An 18177-nucleotide genomic window follows, 5' to 3' on the forward strand; every position below is an offset into this window, starting at 1 on the left:
TCACCTTTTGATAAGCCATCCACAAGTTATCTTAGAAAAAGAATATTTACGCTGTTCAACACAGGCAGGAAGTTAATTCACACCTCCCACTCGCAGACGCAGTGCTGATCAAAACTTTATCAGTGTTCCTCTGTATCCGAGTGCCTGAGTTCTGCTCCTTCTATCTCAGCTTCCCAGAGTGAGATAATACAGTGAGATAATAACAGGCTTGTGCTGATCTTAATGGCGTCCAATGATTAGGGGAGTGAGGTGCAGAAAAAACACAGTGCAGTGTGGTCTCATTCACTAGTTCAGCGTGGTCTAGTTCACTAGTTCAGCGTGGTCTAGTTCACTAGCTCAGCGTGGTCTAGTTCACTAGCTCAGCGTGGTCTCATTCACTAATTCATTGTGGTCTAGTTCACTAGTTCAGTGTGGTCTCATTCACTAGTTCAGCGTGGTCTAGTTCACTAGTTCACTAGTTCAGCGAGATCTAGCTCATTAGTTCAGTGTGGTCTAGTTCACTAGTTCAGTGTGGTCTAGTTCACTAGTTCAGCGTGGTCTCATTCACTAATTCAGCGTGGTCTCATTCACTAGTTCACTAGTTCAGCATGATCTAGCTCATTAGTTCAGTGTGGTCTAGTTCACTAGTTCAGCGTGGTCTCATTCACTAGTTCAGCATGGTCTAGTTCACTAGTTCAGCGTGGTCTTATTCACTAGTTCAGCATGGTCTAGTTCACTAGTTCAGTGTGATCTAGCTCACTAGTTCAGCGTGGTCTGGTTCACTAGTTCAGCATGATCTGGTTCACTAGTTCAGTGTGATCTAGTTCATCATTTCTGTGATAATACTAACTGTGCAGAAATAGCAGGCAAGCATGCATTCACACACACACACACACACACACACACACACACACACACACACACACACACACACACACACGCACACAGGCACATGTGTATTACATATGTAAATGAACCCAACCTTAAATGTAACCCTAACCTCAGCTTAAACAGAACAAATGGTTTGTCCCTTCAGCTTTACAAAAGAGAACATGAACAATAATAAATGTTTACCTTGTCATAACCATCACGTTCTGACGAGCTAGTCCAGTTTACCACAGATTGGTCTATGTACTCAGGTTACACACACACACACACACACACACACACACACACACACACACACACACACACACACACACACACACACACACACCCACACACACACACACACCACCAACAACAACCTGAGCCTTACTCACTGATTCAAGACCTGTATCACTCCAAATGAGTCACCAGTCAGATTTAACTGTCCCACAAGGATTTGCCTCTGTAGCTGAGTGAGAAATTAATAAGAATTTAACACATTTAATGGCTCTGGAGGTGCTTTACATCTGCATCCATAACCAGGTTATTTTATTCTGATTTCCTGGTTTGCAAATGATGCAACATTGCCCCCTTGTGGGTACTGTTGGCAGACTAAGGAAATGTATTGGGTCTGAGGAAGTGCGATGGATCTGAGGAAGTGTGATGGGTCTGAGGATCTTGCAGTCTTTAAATGCAGACTGAAGACCCATCTATTTGTGGGATATTCAAATGACCACTGACCCTGCTCCTGTGTTGACTAACTGAAACTAGTACTTATTGTAGGGTATTGTTCGTTACACTGATGTTGACTAATAAACTCTAGTACTTATTGTTTATTGCATTTATCATTATCATCTGAAATACAGGTTATGTATTTTGCACTTCTAGGCATCAGCACTGATCCATGTTTTTCAACAGTATTCCAGTTCATTGGTATCTTGAACTCCAACCTACTGTACTGGCTAGGATGAATTCATTCTATAAGTAAACAATAAAAGCACTTTTGTAAATTGCACTGGATAAGAACGTCAGCCAAATGCCACAAATGTAAATGTAAATGAAGTGTGACGGATCTGAGGAAGTGTGATGGATCTGAGGAAGCATGATGGGTCTGACGAAGCGTGATGGGTCTAAGGAAGTGTCTGAGGAAGAGGGGAATATCTCATTTCAGAAACAGTGGTTATGTAGTCGCTTCTATTTGTGTTTAGATACATATAGGTCACATGTCACTGGGTGAGCTCTGTGTGTTTGAGTAATGGGTAATATAATTTCCCCAGATTCAAAAATAGTTCATTGCCCAGGATAAAACTGTGCCCAGTGCAGGCTCCAGTGTAACCCAACAAATGCAAAAATATCCATACTGATGCATGCAATACACACATTTAATATACACAAAATATAATACACTCGGAGCAACACATATCTCTGACACCATGCAGACGTAGTGGGCTCAGTACTTGCAACCAATAAAGGATTTACTGACAAACTTTGGGGGTTTACTTTAAACTTTTTCAAGTTTTCTGCTTTTTCTTTCCTGTGCACTTTTACTGAGAGTAAAACCGCAAACACAAACTGAACAGCTGTCACCTGTCTGGTGCCTCAGTCACATTCCCCAAAGCTGTGTGTGTTAAATGAAGTCGCCTGCCAGCGTCTTGTCTCCTGACAATACATCTCTGACAGCAGCATCTATATTCATCACACACCATGTGTGAGCACTGTTCTCAAATATAAGCTCTGTGCCATGTCCTCTCACCTCTGTGCAAAGGGATCTAAAAATTACTGCACAGGTGAGAAAAGATTCCCTGAGAAGATCAGCTCCCAGACACAGACCGTTAAGTCTCATATATCAGTTTCCAGAATAGAGTGTTCAGGGGAAGGGTAAAGGGGTAGAGGGTTAGGGGTAGGGGGTAAGGTTTAGGGGGTAGAGGGTTAGGGGTAGGGGGTAAGAGATAAGGGGTAAGGTTTAGGGGGTAGAGGGTAAGGGGTAGGGGGTAAGAGATAAGGGGTAAGGTTTAAGGGGTAGGGGGTAAGGGGTAGGTGGTAGGGAGTAGGGGGTAGGGGGTAGGGGGTAGGGGGTAGGGGGTAAGGGGTAGGTGGTAGGGGGTAGGGGGTAGGTGGTAGGGGGTAGGTGGTAGGGAGTAGGGAGTATGGGGTAAGTACCCATTTTATCAGAAACTCATTTGTTGCACTGTGAGGCCTCCTGTCCTGTGCATCCATGACTCACAGTGAAAGCTTTACTCAGGAAGCCTCATGCAGATGTTTTACTGTTTTAGTGTCATTAGCAGAAAAAGAATAGGCTCAGTGTTAGACTAGACTAGGTGTTTATAAAAGGCTCAGTGTTAGACTAGACTAGGTGTTTATAAAAGGCTCGGTGTTATACTAGACTAGGTGTTTATAAAAGGCTCAGTGTTAGACTAGACTAGGTGTTTATAAAAGGCTCAGTGTTAGACTAGACTAGGTGTTTATAAAAGGCTCAGTGTTAGACTAGACTAGGTATTTATAAAAGGCTCGGTGTTATACTAGACTAGGTGTTTATAAAAGGCTCAGTGTTAGACTAGACTAGGTGTTTATAAAAGGCTCAGTGTTAGACTAGACTAGGTGTTTATAAAAGGCTCAGTGTTAGACTAGACTAGGTGTTTATAAAAGGCTCAGTGTTAGACTAGACTAGGTGTTTATAAAAGGCTCAGTCTTACACTAGACTAGGTGTTTATAAAAGGCTCAGTGTTAGACTAGACTAGGTGTTTATAAAAGGCTCAGTGTTAGACTAGACTAGGTGTTTATAAAAGGCTCAGTGTTAGACTAGACTAGGTGTTTATAAAAGGCTCAGTCTTACACTAGACTAGGTATTTATAAAAGGCTCGGTGTTATACTAGACTAGGTGTTTATAAAAGGCTCAGTCTTACACTAGACTAGGTGTTTATAAAAGGCTCAGTGTTAGACTAGACTAGGTGTTTATAAAAGGCTCAGTGTTAGACTAGACTAGGTGTTTATAAAAGGCTCAGTGTTAGACTAGACTAGGTGTTTATAAAAGGCTCAGTCTTACACTAGACTAGGTATTTATAAAAGGCTCGGTGTTATACTAGACTAGGTGTTTATAAAAGGCTCAGTCTTACACTAGACTAGGTGTTTATAAAAGGCTCAGTGTTAGACTAGACTAGGTGTTTATAAAAGGCTCAGTGTTAGACTAGACTAGGTGTTTATAAAAGGCTCAGTGTTAGACTAGACTAGGTGTTTATAAAAGGCTCAGTGTTAGACTAGACTAGGTGTTTATAAAAGGCTCAGTCTTACACTAGACTAGGTGTTTATAAAAGGCTCGGTGTTAGACTAGACTAGGTATTTATAAAAGGCTCAGTCTTACACTAGACAAGGTGTTTATAAAAGGCTCAGTCTTACACTAGACTAGGTATTTATAAAAGGCTCGGTGTTATACTAGACTAGGTGTTTATAAAAGGCTCAGTCTTACACTAGACTAGGTGTTTATAAAAGGCTCAGTGTTAGACTAGACTAGGTGTTTATAAAAGGCTCAGTGTTAGACTAGACTAGGTGTTTATAAAAGGCTCAGTGTTAGACTAGACTAGGTGTTTATAAAAGGCTCAGTCTTACACTAGACTAGGTGTTTATAAAAGGCTCAGTCTTACACTAGACTAGGTGTTTATAAAAGGCTCAGTCTTACACTAGACTAGGTATTTATAAAAGGCTCGGTGTTACACTAGACTAGGTGTTTATAAAAGGCTCGGTGTTAGACTAGACTAGATGTTTATAAAAGGCTCAGTGTTAGACTAGACTAGGTGTTTATAAAAGGCTCAGTGTTAGACTAGACTAGGTGTTTATAAAAGGCTCAGTGTTAGACTAGACTAGGTGTTTATAAAAGGCTCAGTCTTACACTAGACTAGGTGTTTATAAAAGGCTCAGTCTTATACTAGACTAGGTGTTTATAAAAGGCTCAGTCTTACACTAGACTAGGTGTTTATAAAAGGCTCAGTCTTATACTAGACTAGGTGTTTATAAAAGGCTCAGTCTTACACTAGACTAGGTGTTTATAAAAGGCTCAGTCTGAGACTAGACTAGGTGTTTTGGAAAACTGATGCTAAAATGTGTTCTGGGAAAGTATCCAAAGAATTATCAATATTCTGATTAAATGAAATCCTTTATTACATTCTGAACTGAAGGGTTTATTAATTATATTTTGAACAATACATTTGAATATGATTTGATAGTAAGAGTCAATATTATTTACAAAACAAAAACTAATTTTAAGCATGATTTGAATAGATTTAATTTAGTTGAAGATATGAAATCTAGATGATCATATGAAAACTAAGGACACTATAATGTCTTAGTCATATAATATGTATCATAACTTTTCAAAACTATTATAAATACAACTCTTTTGTGGGAAGAAACATGCAAGACAAACATCATTTATGATACACTTGTAAAAATATTTTTGCAAACCAAAAATCATTCATCCTTACCAAGATTATTCAGGTACAATGTACTAGAAAATACATTAGTTGTTTTGTAAAATGTTGACCTTATTATAAGACAAAGGATAACAAAATACATAATATGACATATTATGAATACATACTTGTGCATATGCACACACACACACGCACACACACACACACACACACACACACACACACACACACACACACACACACAAATCCAGCCCAGTGTTCCCAAACCATCTTTCACACAGTCACACAGTTTAACGATGTAACAGTAATTAGCTCACACCTATACTCGAGGCACTCAAATGATTGTCTATGATGTTTTTACCTGCTTGCTTTGCAAATCAAATGAGTAATGAATACACTCCCTTATTCTTCTCCCAAAGAATAAACCCACTCTAACATACTCACTATCATATAGTCATAACCACAGACATAAAAACACATCACTCCACTGGTCTCCAACAGTACTCATCAACTCCCTTATTAGAAGTATGTGTTTATTAGAAATATCATTTAATATTTGTTAGAAATATAAATAATATAAGTGTTGACCTTAGGGTTAAAGTTCATAGCCTCTTGGTTTCCATGTAACCATTTGTGTCAGCTGTCTTTCAGCCCTTCAACAGAAGTCATTTCATAAACCACAGGATGGCTTTGATATTTTGGACGTCAAAAATTCATGCACCTATAGGAAAGGTGTGCCTACGAAAGCAGGTGTGCCTACGAAAGCAGGCCGGGAGGGGACGTGCAAGCTTCTAATAAAGTGGGTGGTATGTACATGTCATTCAGATGCTCAGTGGCAGTGCATTTGCATTGACCGGCCAATCAGAAAAAAGAGCAGGCCAGCCAGCAGGCAGAAAAACACGCCCACCGGAGCAAATATGAAGGAGAGGCCGTAGCAGATTGTGAGGTGGAAGTTTGGATACAGATGAGACTTTTGGCCCACATATATGTCCACTATGTCCAGCACCTCCAACCAGATGACGAACATCACAGTGACAGAAAGGAGGAAGAAACCTTAAGGGATGAGGAGGAATACAAAACAAGAAATGAGGGGTAGGGGTAACAAAGGGGTAGAGGTAAGGCAGGGACCGGTAAGACAGAGGAAACTGAATCTCACAAAGACTGTAGAGACCTGAGCTCTCTCCTTCTGAGATCAGAACAAATGGTAATGTAGTTCTTCAACTAACCGGCTAGGAGGTAGAGACCTCCACCTGCCTTGTAGAGGCAGTGGCTCGCGAACGGAGCTGCACAGATGATGATGAAGCCGCCCAGTACGACTGCAGTTACTCCCAGAAGCATAAAGACACTCCAGAACCCCCTGTAGACTACAAGACACAAGCCAGCCAGTACTGTTCCAGCAATTTACATTTAAAAAAAAAATTCTACAGCATTTAGCTTATGGTTCCAAAAAAAAAGTCAGGTACCTTGACCACTGAGCTAGCACTGCCCATGTCATCATACTGTGAATGGTAATTTAGTGGAACACTCAAAGTACTAGCAAGCCATGTGAAGACAGCACTGTCGTTTGGTTGTAGTAGGTGGATTAGGAGACAGATGTAACTGAGCAAAGGTGTGTGTGTGTGTGTGGCAGGGTTCTTACTGATGGCAGAGTCGTAGGTGGTTGCATTGTGGGTCTGCAGAGATAGAGGGAAGGGAAAAAAATAGGCAGGTATGCACATCTTGCCGTGTGATTGATTTGCTTTGGGGACAAACACTGTGGGGAAAGACACAAATAATATTCATTTTTATCACCTCCACACTGAAAATAAATCGCTTATAGATTGTTTTGTGTCAGAAAGCAAAATGTGTCAGCACATTACATGAACTATGTCATTAAACTGTGGATTTATATATATAAAATTTATACATATTCATGTATATTCATGTATATTTATTTTACATAAATATTTATGTAAAATTTATGTATATAAAATGGATATATAAAAGTCCCGTTTCTCTGGAAACTGTGTACTTTACTTCAATTTTGAATATCTATCTATCTATCTATCTATATATATATATATATATATATATATATATATATATATACACACACACAAATCCCAGGTTTTAAAAGATTCCAGGTGAGTAAGTGCAGTGTACTGTAGTAAAAGATGTAGAGAAAGCTGTAGTAAAGTACACAGTACTTTAAATAAATAAATAAATTATATATAATGTTGTTGTTGTTGTTGTTGTTTTAATGAATCCTTCAATCCAGTATACTGCAGTTGATGTTGCCATTGTTCAAATTAGTCTAGATTTAGCCATAAAGCTTTGTCTTACTGAACCAGAATATCCTCAGGGGGTCCTGTTCCATACTGGTACTGCCGTCAAAGGAACAGCGCCAGAAAAAGCCCTCATGGTAAAAGGTGGAAGTGTTTTCAGCATGCCCTCGCTGTGGAAGAGCAGGGGTCAGGGTTCAGAGGGCAGAGGGTGAAGGGCAACGAACTCACCAATGACTCAGCAGAGCCCAGTAAAAGCTCAGAAATCTTCAATGAGGACTGAGGCTTTACTATAACTCCAAATCTTGTGCTAAAATTATAAATAATAATAATAATAAACTTTATTTGTATAGCGTTTACAGAAAATAGAGGTGCCACGAAGGATAATAAAGCTTTTTACGTCCTGGGATGTATCAACTTGTGAAGGTATTGCCAAAAAAGAAAAGAGAAGAAATCAAATTAATTTTAATTAATTTGGGAATAAGATTAATTTACAATGAAAATTAAAAGAGACATTAAAAGTTTTAATAAATTATTATTAATAATTAAGACAATGTAAATAAAAATAAAAGTTATTATTTGTTGATGAAATAATATATAGTTCTCTGAATTTAGTATTATATATTTTCTGTTTCAGTTACTATAGCATTACAACATGATTTATCACAGCATTTGGACCTTGGTAAACACCAGACATCATAAACACCAGGCTCAAATAAGAAATCATCTTTATCACATTCACACATTCACACATTGCTGATTAAAAAAAGTGAATACAAAACACTGGACTTATGAAATACACATTGTTTCCAAATCTAGACCAGTGACATTAATTTATCAAAAATTATTTTGCTGTGAAGAAAAATATACAACTATATGGGAGAATCTTGTCCTGCTTGACTTCAATAAAACAAGACGGTGTACTTTACAGTCATTTCCGCTAGCTCATTTGCAGGCTAGCAGGCTGCCCCCTGGGAAATTGCTGCAATGTGTGCGACTTCCACAAATAGATCTGGCATTACAGTGGAGACATTGCATGAAGATTCCAGTTTCAATTTCTCACCATCAAGTGTCATATGATTCTCCAGCATGTGACATTCTATCCTCTGTGCTCTAGTGAGATTGTAAATAGTGACATTTAATGCACAGTGTCTCACAAACCTAAATGTGTACAATTATACAGTCCTGGACTCCAACCCGCATTTAGGAGATGTCGAATTACAGATTACATATTAAAGTGTTGGTATAAAACAGTTTAAAAATGTTTATATTGCCTCTATAGAGCATGTGACGAGTGTAATCATGCTACAACATTCTAAACCAAATGTTAAAATCCGTCAAATTGCCTTTCGTGGGTTTGAAACATTCAGTTACTTCATGGTTAAATCAGTTCTGTCTGATTCATTTTTGTTTCTGGGACTCTATAATAAACAGTGGTCAAAACACAGCTTCCACTCACCTCTAAAGCACCAGTTAAATCAGTCTTGCATTTCGTCTCCGAAGCCAAGAGCCAGTAATCTGTACCAAAGGACAGAAGAACAAAGACTGTGGCCAGGGCTCCAAAGATCCCAGCAAAAAACAATGCCACGCTTAGCTTCATGGCTGGAGCGCCTCTCTTCCTCGCTCCTCCGTGTTAGGCACAGGTCGGCAAAAAGGTCTCAGTGCTCAGCAGGAATGTAAGGTCAGGTTGTTGACTTGTTGTTTTAGGAGTGCTTTCAGGTGCCTGTAAGCTCCTCCGCTCTCAGAACGGGGTCTGGGGTCCTTTCCTGTTTTTTACAGCAGCAGCTGCGGGCTTGCTTCCCGAAGGCTTGTCGGTTTTCAGTGATGTCGGTGTCAGAACAGGGCTGGACTGGGGACCCGGACCCTAACCCTAACCCTAACCCTAACCCTCCTCCCCTTGGTGTTATTTTGGGCGTCTGATTGAAGGTGCCTGCTGTCTCTCAGGGGCACGATCATGGAAAACCGGGGCGGGTGTACAGACCAAAATATCTCCTGCCAATTGAAGACCACCCCATAGGACAAGATAGTTAATACTGGGAAGAGCATGAGTAAATCTACTCCTGAGTCAATACAAGAATAAATGCATTTATAATAACTTCCCAAACCCAAGCACCCACTGAGGGGGGCAGAACAGTGAGAGACTGTGTAGGAGGTCGACGAAAGTAAATACGACTTAATACGACGTCGTACTTCCAGTGTGTAATCACAGTTGTTATGTGACTCTGTGACAGGATGAGAGAATATCCTATGTTTAACCTGGATGCACCCACACAGGAAATCATTAAAACATTAGTTCCATGGAATTCTATTCTATACCGAATCGAAAGAGAAATTAGCCATTATTTGAGTTATTAATGGAGTGACTAAGGCTCCTTTTAAAAAATGAATTTATAATAAAAGATTATTATCTGTTGAGTGGGAAATTTAACAGAAAGCAGAGAAACCAGCTAACAATTAGCACTGTCCTGTGAGAGGACACCACAGCTACAGAGAGGACAGCTGGTCCAATGCACGTTACTCTCCTGTATGTCCTCCACTGTGGTAGACAGGTACAGCATCAGGCAGACAGACAGGAAAAGCATGACAGTATGATGGACACAGAATGTGGTAAACAAGGACACCAACTCAAATAAATTGACATTTGCTTCATAGCCATAATACTGACTTCATGTAATGCAGGGCGCTTCTGAATGTTATGAGTACTCTGTTCAGACAGTAATATATGGTACGCAGGAAGGATGCAGGAATGAATGTTGTCACAGGACTTTTCTAACTGCAGCCATCAGACTGTACATCTACGCTCTCTAACTCATCTATATTTCAGGCATCTATTGTACATCTCTGCTCTCTAACTCATCTATATCTCAGGCATCTATTGTACATCTCTGCTCTCTAACTCATCTATATCTCAGGCATCTATTGTACATCTCTGCTCTCTAACTCATCTATATCTCAGGCATCTATTGTACATCTCTGCTCTCTAACTCATCTATATCTCAGGCATCTATTGTACATCTCTGCTCTCTAACTCATCTATATCTCAGGCATCTATTGTACATCTCTGCTCTCTAACTCATCTATATCTCAGGCATCTATTGTACATCTCTGCTCTCTAACTCATCTATATCTCAGGCATCTATTGTACATCTCTGCTCTCTAACTCATCTATATCTCAGGCATCTATTGTACATCTCTGCTCTCTAACTCATCTATATCTCAGGCATCTATTGTACATCTCTGCTCTCTAACTCATCTATATCTCAGGCATCTATTGTACATCTCTGCTCTCTAACTCATCTATTTCTCAGGCATCTATTGTACATCTCTGCTCTCTAACTCATCTATTTCTCAGGCATCTATTGTGCATCTCTGCTCTCTAATACAGCTACACACGCACACGCACACACACACGCGCGCGCGCGCACACACACGCACACACACCCAACACTGGGTAATATTTCTCACTAAACAATTTTTAAAATTCTATATTTTATGTCTACCTACCCATTGTGTATTCTGCGTTTGTCTTCATTCATGCTGGAACACTGTAATTTTCCTTTGGAAAAAATTCTTATCTTATCTTAAAGCATTTTGTGGTTTTGGTGTTTTTTACTTATTGCTTATTGAACTTATCATTGTTTAAGAGAGACCTCATGTATTTTGTACTTCTAGGCATCAGCAGTAATCCCTGTATTTCTACAGTATTCTACTTCATTGGTATCTTGGACTCCAAACTGCTCTACTGTACAAGGATGAATTCTATGAGGAAATGACAAAGCACTGTTGTAAGTCACTCTGCATAAGAGCGTCTGCTAAATACCGTAAATATAAATGTAAATGTTTTACAATATATTTGTTGTACAGTAAAATAATCAATGTTGAATTACACTTAACTAAATGTATATCCTTAGAAATTAATAATACAGTTGTGTGTTATTTTCACTGCTTTTCCTTTGTTTTACTGTGAACTAATTCTGACCCTATACTGGTATATATAGACGCTCACAGATGTAAACAAGCATGGTTTTTAATTGCAAAAGCACAATCAGGGTGCGAGGTAATGTAACAGGCAGAGGCCAGTATCCACAACGTAGTAATCCAGAACTTGAGGAGTTGAGAGTAGAATAAACCAGTAAACAGCCCAGAGTACACAATACCAGAGAGCAGTCGGATAGGGCAAACCAACCAGGTAGGGACAGGCTGAGACGATAATCCAAAAAAACAGAACATGTCGTAACCCAGAGAGACAGGCAGGGATAAAGCTTGGAATGCACATACCGATCATGTCAATACCTCTCAAATAGCGCACAGAGCAACGGAAACAGACTAACGGGACGCAGAACTAACGGGACGCAGAACTAACGGGACGCAGAACTAACAGGATGTAGAAGTAACAGGACACAGGTGAGAACAACCAGTAGTCTAGGGATGCAGACCCGACAAGGGTGTGATGATTGGAGGAACCAGAATGAGTGACAGGAGAGCTGGTCAGAGATGAACGCTGAGAGAGGGAGCTGGGCTATACACACACACACACACACACACACACACACACACATACACACACATACACACACATACACACACATACACACACACACATACATACACACACATACATACACACACACACACACACACATATATATATATATATATGTATATATAAAAAGTGCTTGAAGAACTTTACTTGCACAGCTGATGAAGAACTTCTGTCTAAAATGTTCTGTTTCCCTGGAACCTCTGTGTACTTCACTACAATGTTGAATTTTCCTACATCTCTTATTACAATACACTGCAGTTATACACCTAGAATCTTCTTCAGATTTATATATTATGGTATAGTGAACGTCTGCCTACTGCAGGGTTTTAATGCTTTTTCAGTTTATGACTATAACTTATAACTATAACATAATTTAATTAAAGAAATCAACAAAGATAGTTAGTACAGAATTAGGCTTACTCTATATTTGGAACTATGGGTATATCTATATAAATTACTCTTGAAATTTAAACTGTAGAGTTTAAATATAGCATAGCCACACCAGTTTTAATCTGCCTATACAGTGAACAACGTTACACAGTAAATGTCTTAAAATAGTCATGACCATAATCAAACTGACCGGTACTAAAAACTTCAGTGGTGGGAACAAATGTAAGATGAGTCAGTGCATATAAAAGTCAATCAATAAATACCTTGTAAATGTTCTCACAGTAGCCAGCAGGTGGCGCTAAGGCAACATAAACGTAATGGGCATTATAGGAAAAAAGACGGTAGAAAAGGACAGTTTAGTACACGATTAGCACAACGTTACGTAAATACAGATCATATGCTTACACTGCACCTGTTCTCTATCATGCTCTGAGCGGCACTGGCTTTTTGAGGTGTGGGGACGTCATGTGACCACGTTGTTAAATTAAGCTACTGCAATACGGTGGGGTGAAGTCTGAGCGGATTCATGGGCGACGAGCCCAGCGACTGTGATAATTCAACCAGCGTAACTGTTAGAATTTCAGCGCGGTAGATAGCGAAACAGCTGGGGTATGGTTCCTGCAGGGTCTTATTTCCACCTGCGAAAGTTCAGTCAATGCGCTTAGTGCTAATGATGGACTAGGTCCACTGTAGAGCTTATTACAGCTCCTCCCAGGTGTGCAGTGTGTTTTTTTGGAGCGTTCCCCAGGTGTGCAGTGTGTGTGCAGAACAAAAAAATAAAATAAAAACTCCTAATACATAATGGTCCAATTCAAATAAACTAAAGGATGACTTTTAAAAGCAGCGCGTGCGGACTCGTAATATGACGCAGATCCAGGACAATACCACGAGACTACGAGAGGAGGAAATGAACGTACTCAATAAAACCTAAGGGCTTAACGTGACCGGTGACGCTAATTAGCGCTGCATTTCTGCTTCTTTTTATTTTTTTTAAGAAAAATGCGTGGCTTTCCATCGACGTAGACACGCGCCCGTTTGGAAGACGCGTCGCACGGCTCCGTCCGCCCGGTAGGAACGGAAGCCCGGGCGCAGCCTGGCGCGAGGCTGCTGCGTAAAGGGCCGCGGCGACGCTTGCGCGCTCACTGCCTCGCGAAGGGAAGGAGAATGAGAAGCTCCACGTGCAGCCTGCTCCCGAAAACAAGGACACCCGTCCGGATCATAAAGTGTATATACGTGGTTGGGTTCATGGTGAGTGGCGTCGGGCTTCTTTTCGGACAGTCGGTCGACTTGCTGGATTGCAGTGGTTTAGGTTCTTGTTAAGGGCGTTTGCGATTACACCACAAGCATTTAACGACTTTGGGCCGTTCTGGCGTCTATCCATTTCTAAGATCTTGTCAAGTCACATTTCGGACTAGCCCATGTGTCGTGTTCTACCGTACAGTTTTAAAAGACGTAATCTAATGCTCGACCAGTGTACGTTAACAGATCTTGGCTGCGTTTTTACAAGAGCTTACAAAATAAGACATGATCTAAAGCGTGTGGCTCATTTTATTTTAAAATGTCCTTGATCGGTAACGTCCTACTGGATCATTTCATCAACCTGGCATAAAAGAAACAGCGCTAACCTTTCTTTTCTCATACACACACACACACACACAGAGAGAGAGAGAGAGCCACGTTCATTCACAGTGCTTTTCACACTCCAAAGAAGTAGCCTACCCTTAACTAGAAACAAACGTGGTATGATGTGTCCTCAGTCAGGGTCTTGGCATAGCCATGAGCCTGAGTGTTTTTGTTTTTTTTAAACATGATGGTAAACTGCCTGTTAAATATCAGCATGAAAGCTAAAGCAACATCATACTATATACCAGGAAGCAATTCTGCTATGACTAATGTTAACAGTGTGGCAGGCAGTAGTATATTGGGGTGTGGATTGTTTGGTGACCTGTTACCAATGTTTATTACATTGACACGTTTACCTCAGAAATGTCAGGAAGCGGAGTACCAGCTGGGGTGTGTTTTGAGTTCTACAAACACAGGCAGGTCTTCGTTCTCCGGATTCATCTTGCTTCGCTTTCTCAGCTTGTGTTTGGAAATCACTGTCAGTTATACAACAATACCCAGACCTATTGTGGTTAACCAGGTACAGCCTGTTTCCTTACTGTACCTGAACAGTGTTTGGTTTTTGCACAGGATCTGTTTGGGGTCAGTATGATCATCCCGTTGCTGAGTCATCATGTGAAGTCTTTAGGTGCCAGTCCAACAGTGGCTGGGATAGTAGGTAAGACCTTTTGATTCAACTACAAGGAAACCATGTCAAACAGTATATAGCGATCATGAGCTGACTTATTTATTTATTTTTGTATTTGTGGTATTTAGAACTGTTTAGTTCCTAACCCCTACATCAGTACCTAAAGGACATATACAAGTCTGTGGCTAATTACCAAGGGGGGGGTTGTGTACAGCCAGAAAAGCTTGAAACACTATACAGTGAGTGACAATTCTTAAAGGTCACCAAACACACCAGGACTTAAGGGTTTGAAATCTGAAGGATAGGGGCTGCTTCTTCCGCTGGCCATTCTGATGCTGATCGAGGCTGTGTAAATGTTGCCACGGAGACGCGGGCTGCAGAACACCTGAGCCAGTGAGGACTTGCAGGTGACACGTTCTGACACAACTCAAGCAGGAGCGCTTTTTGTTTTTTTCATGCCACAGGATCCACTTACGGCGTTCTGCAGCTTTTCTCCAGCACGCTTATCGTAAGTAACGGAACGTTACTAATTAACGACATCGCCAGGTCTGGTCACAATTTTAACTTAAATGTTGTCATGAGGGCAGTGTAGAAGCTGTCTGGTTTAGCCAACACACTAAAGTGAGAGATTCTTTGTTCCCATTAACATGCAGGGATTTGAACTGGACATTTTGCTCACAAACCAAAAACGTGTTGCTGTAAGACAAGTGTGATTGGAGGAGTGACGTACTCGGGAGCCTCGCGCTCAGTTTAAATTGGTGTTAAACTGCAGAGTCATGGGGCATATTAAGGAGTGAAGGGTCTTCTTGTGTGCTGAGGGTGCTAAGTGGATGGGCACAGTTACGACTGTGACATGCATGGAGCCGACAGCAAATTCAATTGGGTCCCTGATTGCATTATGGTAGCGTGATTGTGTGTGTGTGTGAGGGTGAGAGAGGAACGCGTTTACGCTGTGGAATGTGTCCTGCTGAATCCTAGACTTCATGTATTTTGATTTAGTTTAAAGACAAATGTTTAAGACAAATGTAAGTAATTCAAGTAATTGGATCACGTTGTTTTTTATTACCTGAACACTGTAGTATCCTCCACCCCACAGTATATTTATTAATTACACTGTTAAATTTAAATGCTCCGCTTGCTGTATGGCTTCACAACGCAGAGCTTGTGCGTCTCTCGTAGCACTTGTGAAAGCACACGTTGTCTAAGGGAGAAGCATCATTCTTTAAGAACAAATGTACAGTGATGCCGTTTCCCAACCTCCCCGTGTTCCTGCTGACCTTTGCCTGGCAGGGTAGCTGGAGCGACGTCGTGGGCCGGCGGCGTTCCCTGCTCACGTGCCTTCTCCTCAGTGCCTTCGGATACGGCCTGCTCGGGCTTTCCAGTAGCATTGCCCTGTTCGTGCTGGCCAGGATCCCAGTGGGTAAGACGGGCACATCTGTAATAAATAAATATTCATTTCTAAACGTATTACTCTATTACATTTCATTGCTCATTTCCTGGATTGACGCACTGCATCTGTGGTTTTTGCTAGAGCGAGGATTATGGGTAGTGACCCCAGTAACTATGCGGAAACTGCCTGTCGTCAGGCTTAGACGTTCACTTGATGTGTAGCGCGCGTGACCGACAGCCAAGGCTACCTGTTCACAGGGCTGTTTAAACACTCCTTGTCCATCTGCCGAGCCCTCCTGTCGGACCTAGTGTCGGAGAAGGAGCGCCCCCTGGTGATGGGTCACTTTAATGCGGCGTCCAGTGTGGGATTCATCCTCGGCCCAGTGGTAGGAGGCTACCTTGCTGAACACGAGGGAGGCTTCTACATGTCCTCGCTCGTCTGTGCTGCCATGTTCCTTCTTAACGCAGGTAGGAGGACATAAGTGGTTGTTACACAGAACGGACAACAAACTTGGGCAAGACGACTATCTCCATGCAAATATCTTAAATTTATTGGGATCAGAACGCTGACAGTAGCACTTTTTGCTCTTCCATACTTACAAATGCATATTCATGAGGTGGAGGCCTAAAATGACTATTGTTGTTTATTTATTTATCTATTTATTTATTATTGTGACTCACACCAACAAAGTCACTTCTGTAGACGTGTCCAGCCCATTATGAGCTTCCCCTCAGGTCTGGTGTGGATGTTACCCTGGCGCGAGGCTCTAAACCAAAGTTTAGACGCCGACAGCAGGGAACCCTGTTCTGAGCCGAAGAACTGTTCAGATGGGACCCGCCCTATCCCCGTCCCAGGCTGGGGTGCTGCGGCTCTGCTCCGGCCTGCCTGGAAGCAGCTGTCCCTGGTGGTGGTGCGGATCCGCGCCGTGGCCTCCTCGGACTTGTGGGACGTGTTCCTGGTGCGTCTCTTGATGGCTGTGTCCATAATCCTGTACTACAGCAACTTCTCCCTGGCCATGGAGGAGCGCTTCGAGCTCCGGCCCAAAGTGACTGGCTACCTGATCAGTTACAGCAGCATGCTGGGAGCGCTCGCCGGCTGCCTGGTGGGCCCTGTCACTTATCTCTATGGCAACGACATCCCGGCCCTGCTGCTACACTCCACCGTGTTGACGTGCTCGCTGATCTTCCTGTACGCCACGGCTCCCGGCGTCTGGCAGGTGGTGCTCTCCTCCACCTTCTTTGCCATCTCCACCAACATCGGCCGCACCTGCATCACCGACCTGGAGCTGCGGAGGGGCGGAGCCCAGGCCAGCGGCACCCTGATCGGGGCGGGGCAGTCAGTGACCGCAGTGGGGCGCGTGTTGGCACCCTTGTTTTCGGGCCTGGCGCAGGAGTTTAGCCCCTGTGGACCTCCCAGCCTGGGGGTGGCGTTGTCGCTGGGGGCGGTGGGCTTACTGCTCATCCGGACTCCGAAGTGGGAGAGTAAAGTCAAGGCGAAAGACAAGGAGCACTGACCAGACGGAGTCGGGACGGGGAAGGAGTGGAGTCACGCACGGGACGGGGGAGGGGTGTTTGGTGGACAACGGTTCAAGTTGGCGGTTATGCGCATCTGTCTGAAGTGATCCGGTTTCGGAACTGTGGAGCTACAACTGTGACGGAAGCAGGACTCGCGGATCTGTGCGTCCAGCTGTCCTGGCAGTGAGGTTCCACGATGTGGGTGACTGGCACGGTGACCGACGGAACCGCTGCAGGGGCCTCTGTAGGACCCAGTGGACCCCACGAAGAGAGAGATGCAGGGTGCCTGCCGAAATGTGATGAGCGAAAGCAGGAGTACTGAACAGAGGAACGTCTGGATCCTTGGACGTATGGGATCTATGTATGATGGGGAAGCACCACTTTATGGAATGACCTCAGCGGGACATTAAAGGCACAGGAAGTTTTAAGCTGTGTGTGTGTTTACAATAGAATTGCAACTTTAGTTCTTAACATTGATTTCCTTTATTGTTGATGAGTTGGTGAATAAAGTGAGACTGTTATTATATTCCTGTACCTTAAATATTAGGAATGGCCATA

General features: G+C 42.2%; 2 protein-coding genes across 5 annotated transcripts; one reads left to right on the plus strand and one right to left on the minus strand.

The window, feature by feature from the left end:
* Window positions 1-5143: 5143 nt before the first annotated feature.
* On the minus strand, window positions 5144-9427 carry tmem182a (transmembrane protein 182a). The gene is made up of 5 exons (XM_027031449.2): window positions 8991-9427; window positions 7593-7704; window positions 6910-7023; window positions 6497-6634; window positions 5144-6323 (listed from the first exon to the last, which is right to left on the minus strand). The coding sequence occupies exons 1-5, from the start codon at window positions 9129-9131 to the stop codon at window positions 6100-6102; spliced, it is 729 nt and encodes a 242-aa protein (XP_026887250.2). The 5' UTR covers window positions 9132-9427; the 3' UTR covers window positions 5144-6099.
* A 1530-nt stretch (window positions 9428-10957) lies between these two features.
* Window positions 10958-18145, plus strand: mfsd9 (major facilitator superfamily domain containing 9). Of its 4 annotated transcripts, XM_035523072.1 has the most exons (9): window positions 10958-11078; window positions 11204-11316; window positions 11836-11935; window positions 13460-13712; window positions 14658-14745; window positions 15180-15223; window positions 16006-16135; window positions 16363-16572; window positions 16840-18145. In XM_035523072.1, exons 4-9 carry the CDS (start codon window positions 13629-13631, stop codon window positions 17616-17618), a joined length of 1335 nt encoding a protein of 444 aa, XP_035378965.1. In that variant the 5' UTR covers window positions 10958-11078; window positions 11204-11316; window positions 11836-11935; window positions 13460-13628; the 3' UTR covers window positions 17619-18145. The 4 variants fall into 4 exon arrangements, with proteins under 4 accessions (XP_035378965.1, XP_026887251.2, XP_026887252.2 ...); XM_027031450.2 differs by lacking the exon at window positions 11836-11935; XM_027031451.2 differs by lacking the exon at window positions 11836-11935 and having other exon boundaries at window positions 11234-11316.
* The last annotated feature ends 32 nt before the right edge of the window (window positions 18146-18177 follow it).

Source organism: Electrophorus electricus, chromosome 25 (assembly GCF_013358815.1).
Source record: "Electrophorus electricus isolate fEleEle1 chromosome 25, fEleEle1.pri, whole genome shotgun sequence".
In the NCBI taxonomy this organism is placed as follows: domain Eukaryota; kingdom Metazoa; phylum Chordata; class Actinopteri; order Gymnotiformes; family Gymnotidae; genus Electrophorus; species Electrophorus electricus.

Excerpts from the sequence above, each read along its gene's own strand:
- tmem182a (XM_027031449.2), bottom strand. The coding sequence starts at position 9,131 with ATGAAGCTAAGCGTGGCATTGTTTTTTGCTGGGATCTTTGGAGCCCTG. Across the intron at positions 7,705-8,990 it reads ATTTAACTGGTGCTTTAGAG|CGAGGGCATGCTGAAAACAC; the intron begins GTGAGTGGAAGC and ends GCTCTTCCACAG. Across the intron at positions 6,324-6,496 it reads AGGTCTCTACCTCCTAGCCG|GTTTCTTCCTCCTTTCTGTC; the intron begins GTTAGTTGAAGA and ends TCATCCCTTAAG.
- mfsd9 (XM_035523072.1), top strand. The coding sequence starts at position 13,629 with ATGAGAAGCTCCACGTGCAGCCTGCTCCCGAAAACAAGGACACCCGTC. Across the intron at positions 13,713-14,657 it reads TATACGTGGTTGGGTTCATG|GATCTGTTTGGGGTCAGTAT; the intron begins GTGAGTGGCGTC and ends GTTTTTGCACAG. Across the intron at positions 16,573-16,839 it reads CATGTTCCTTCTTAACGCAG|GTCTGGTGTGGATGTTACCC; the intron begins GTAGGAGGACAT and ends GCTTCCCCTCAG.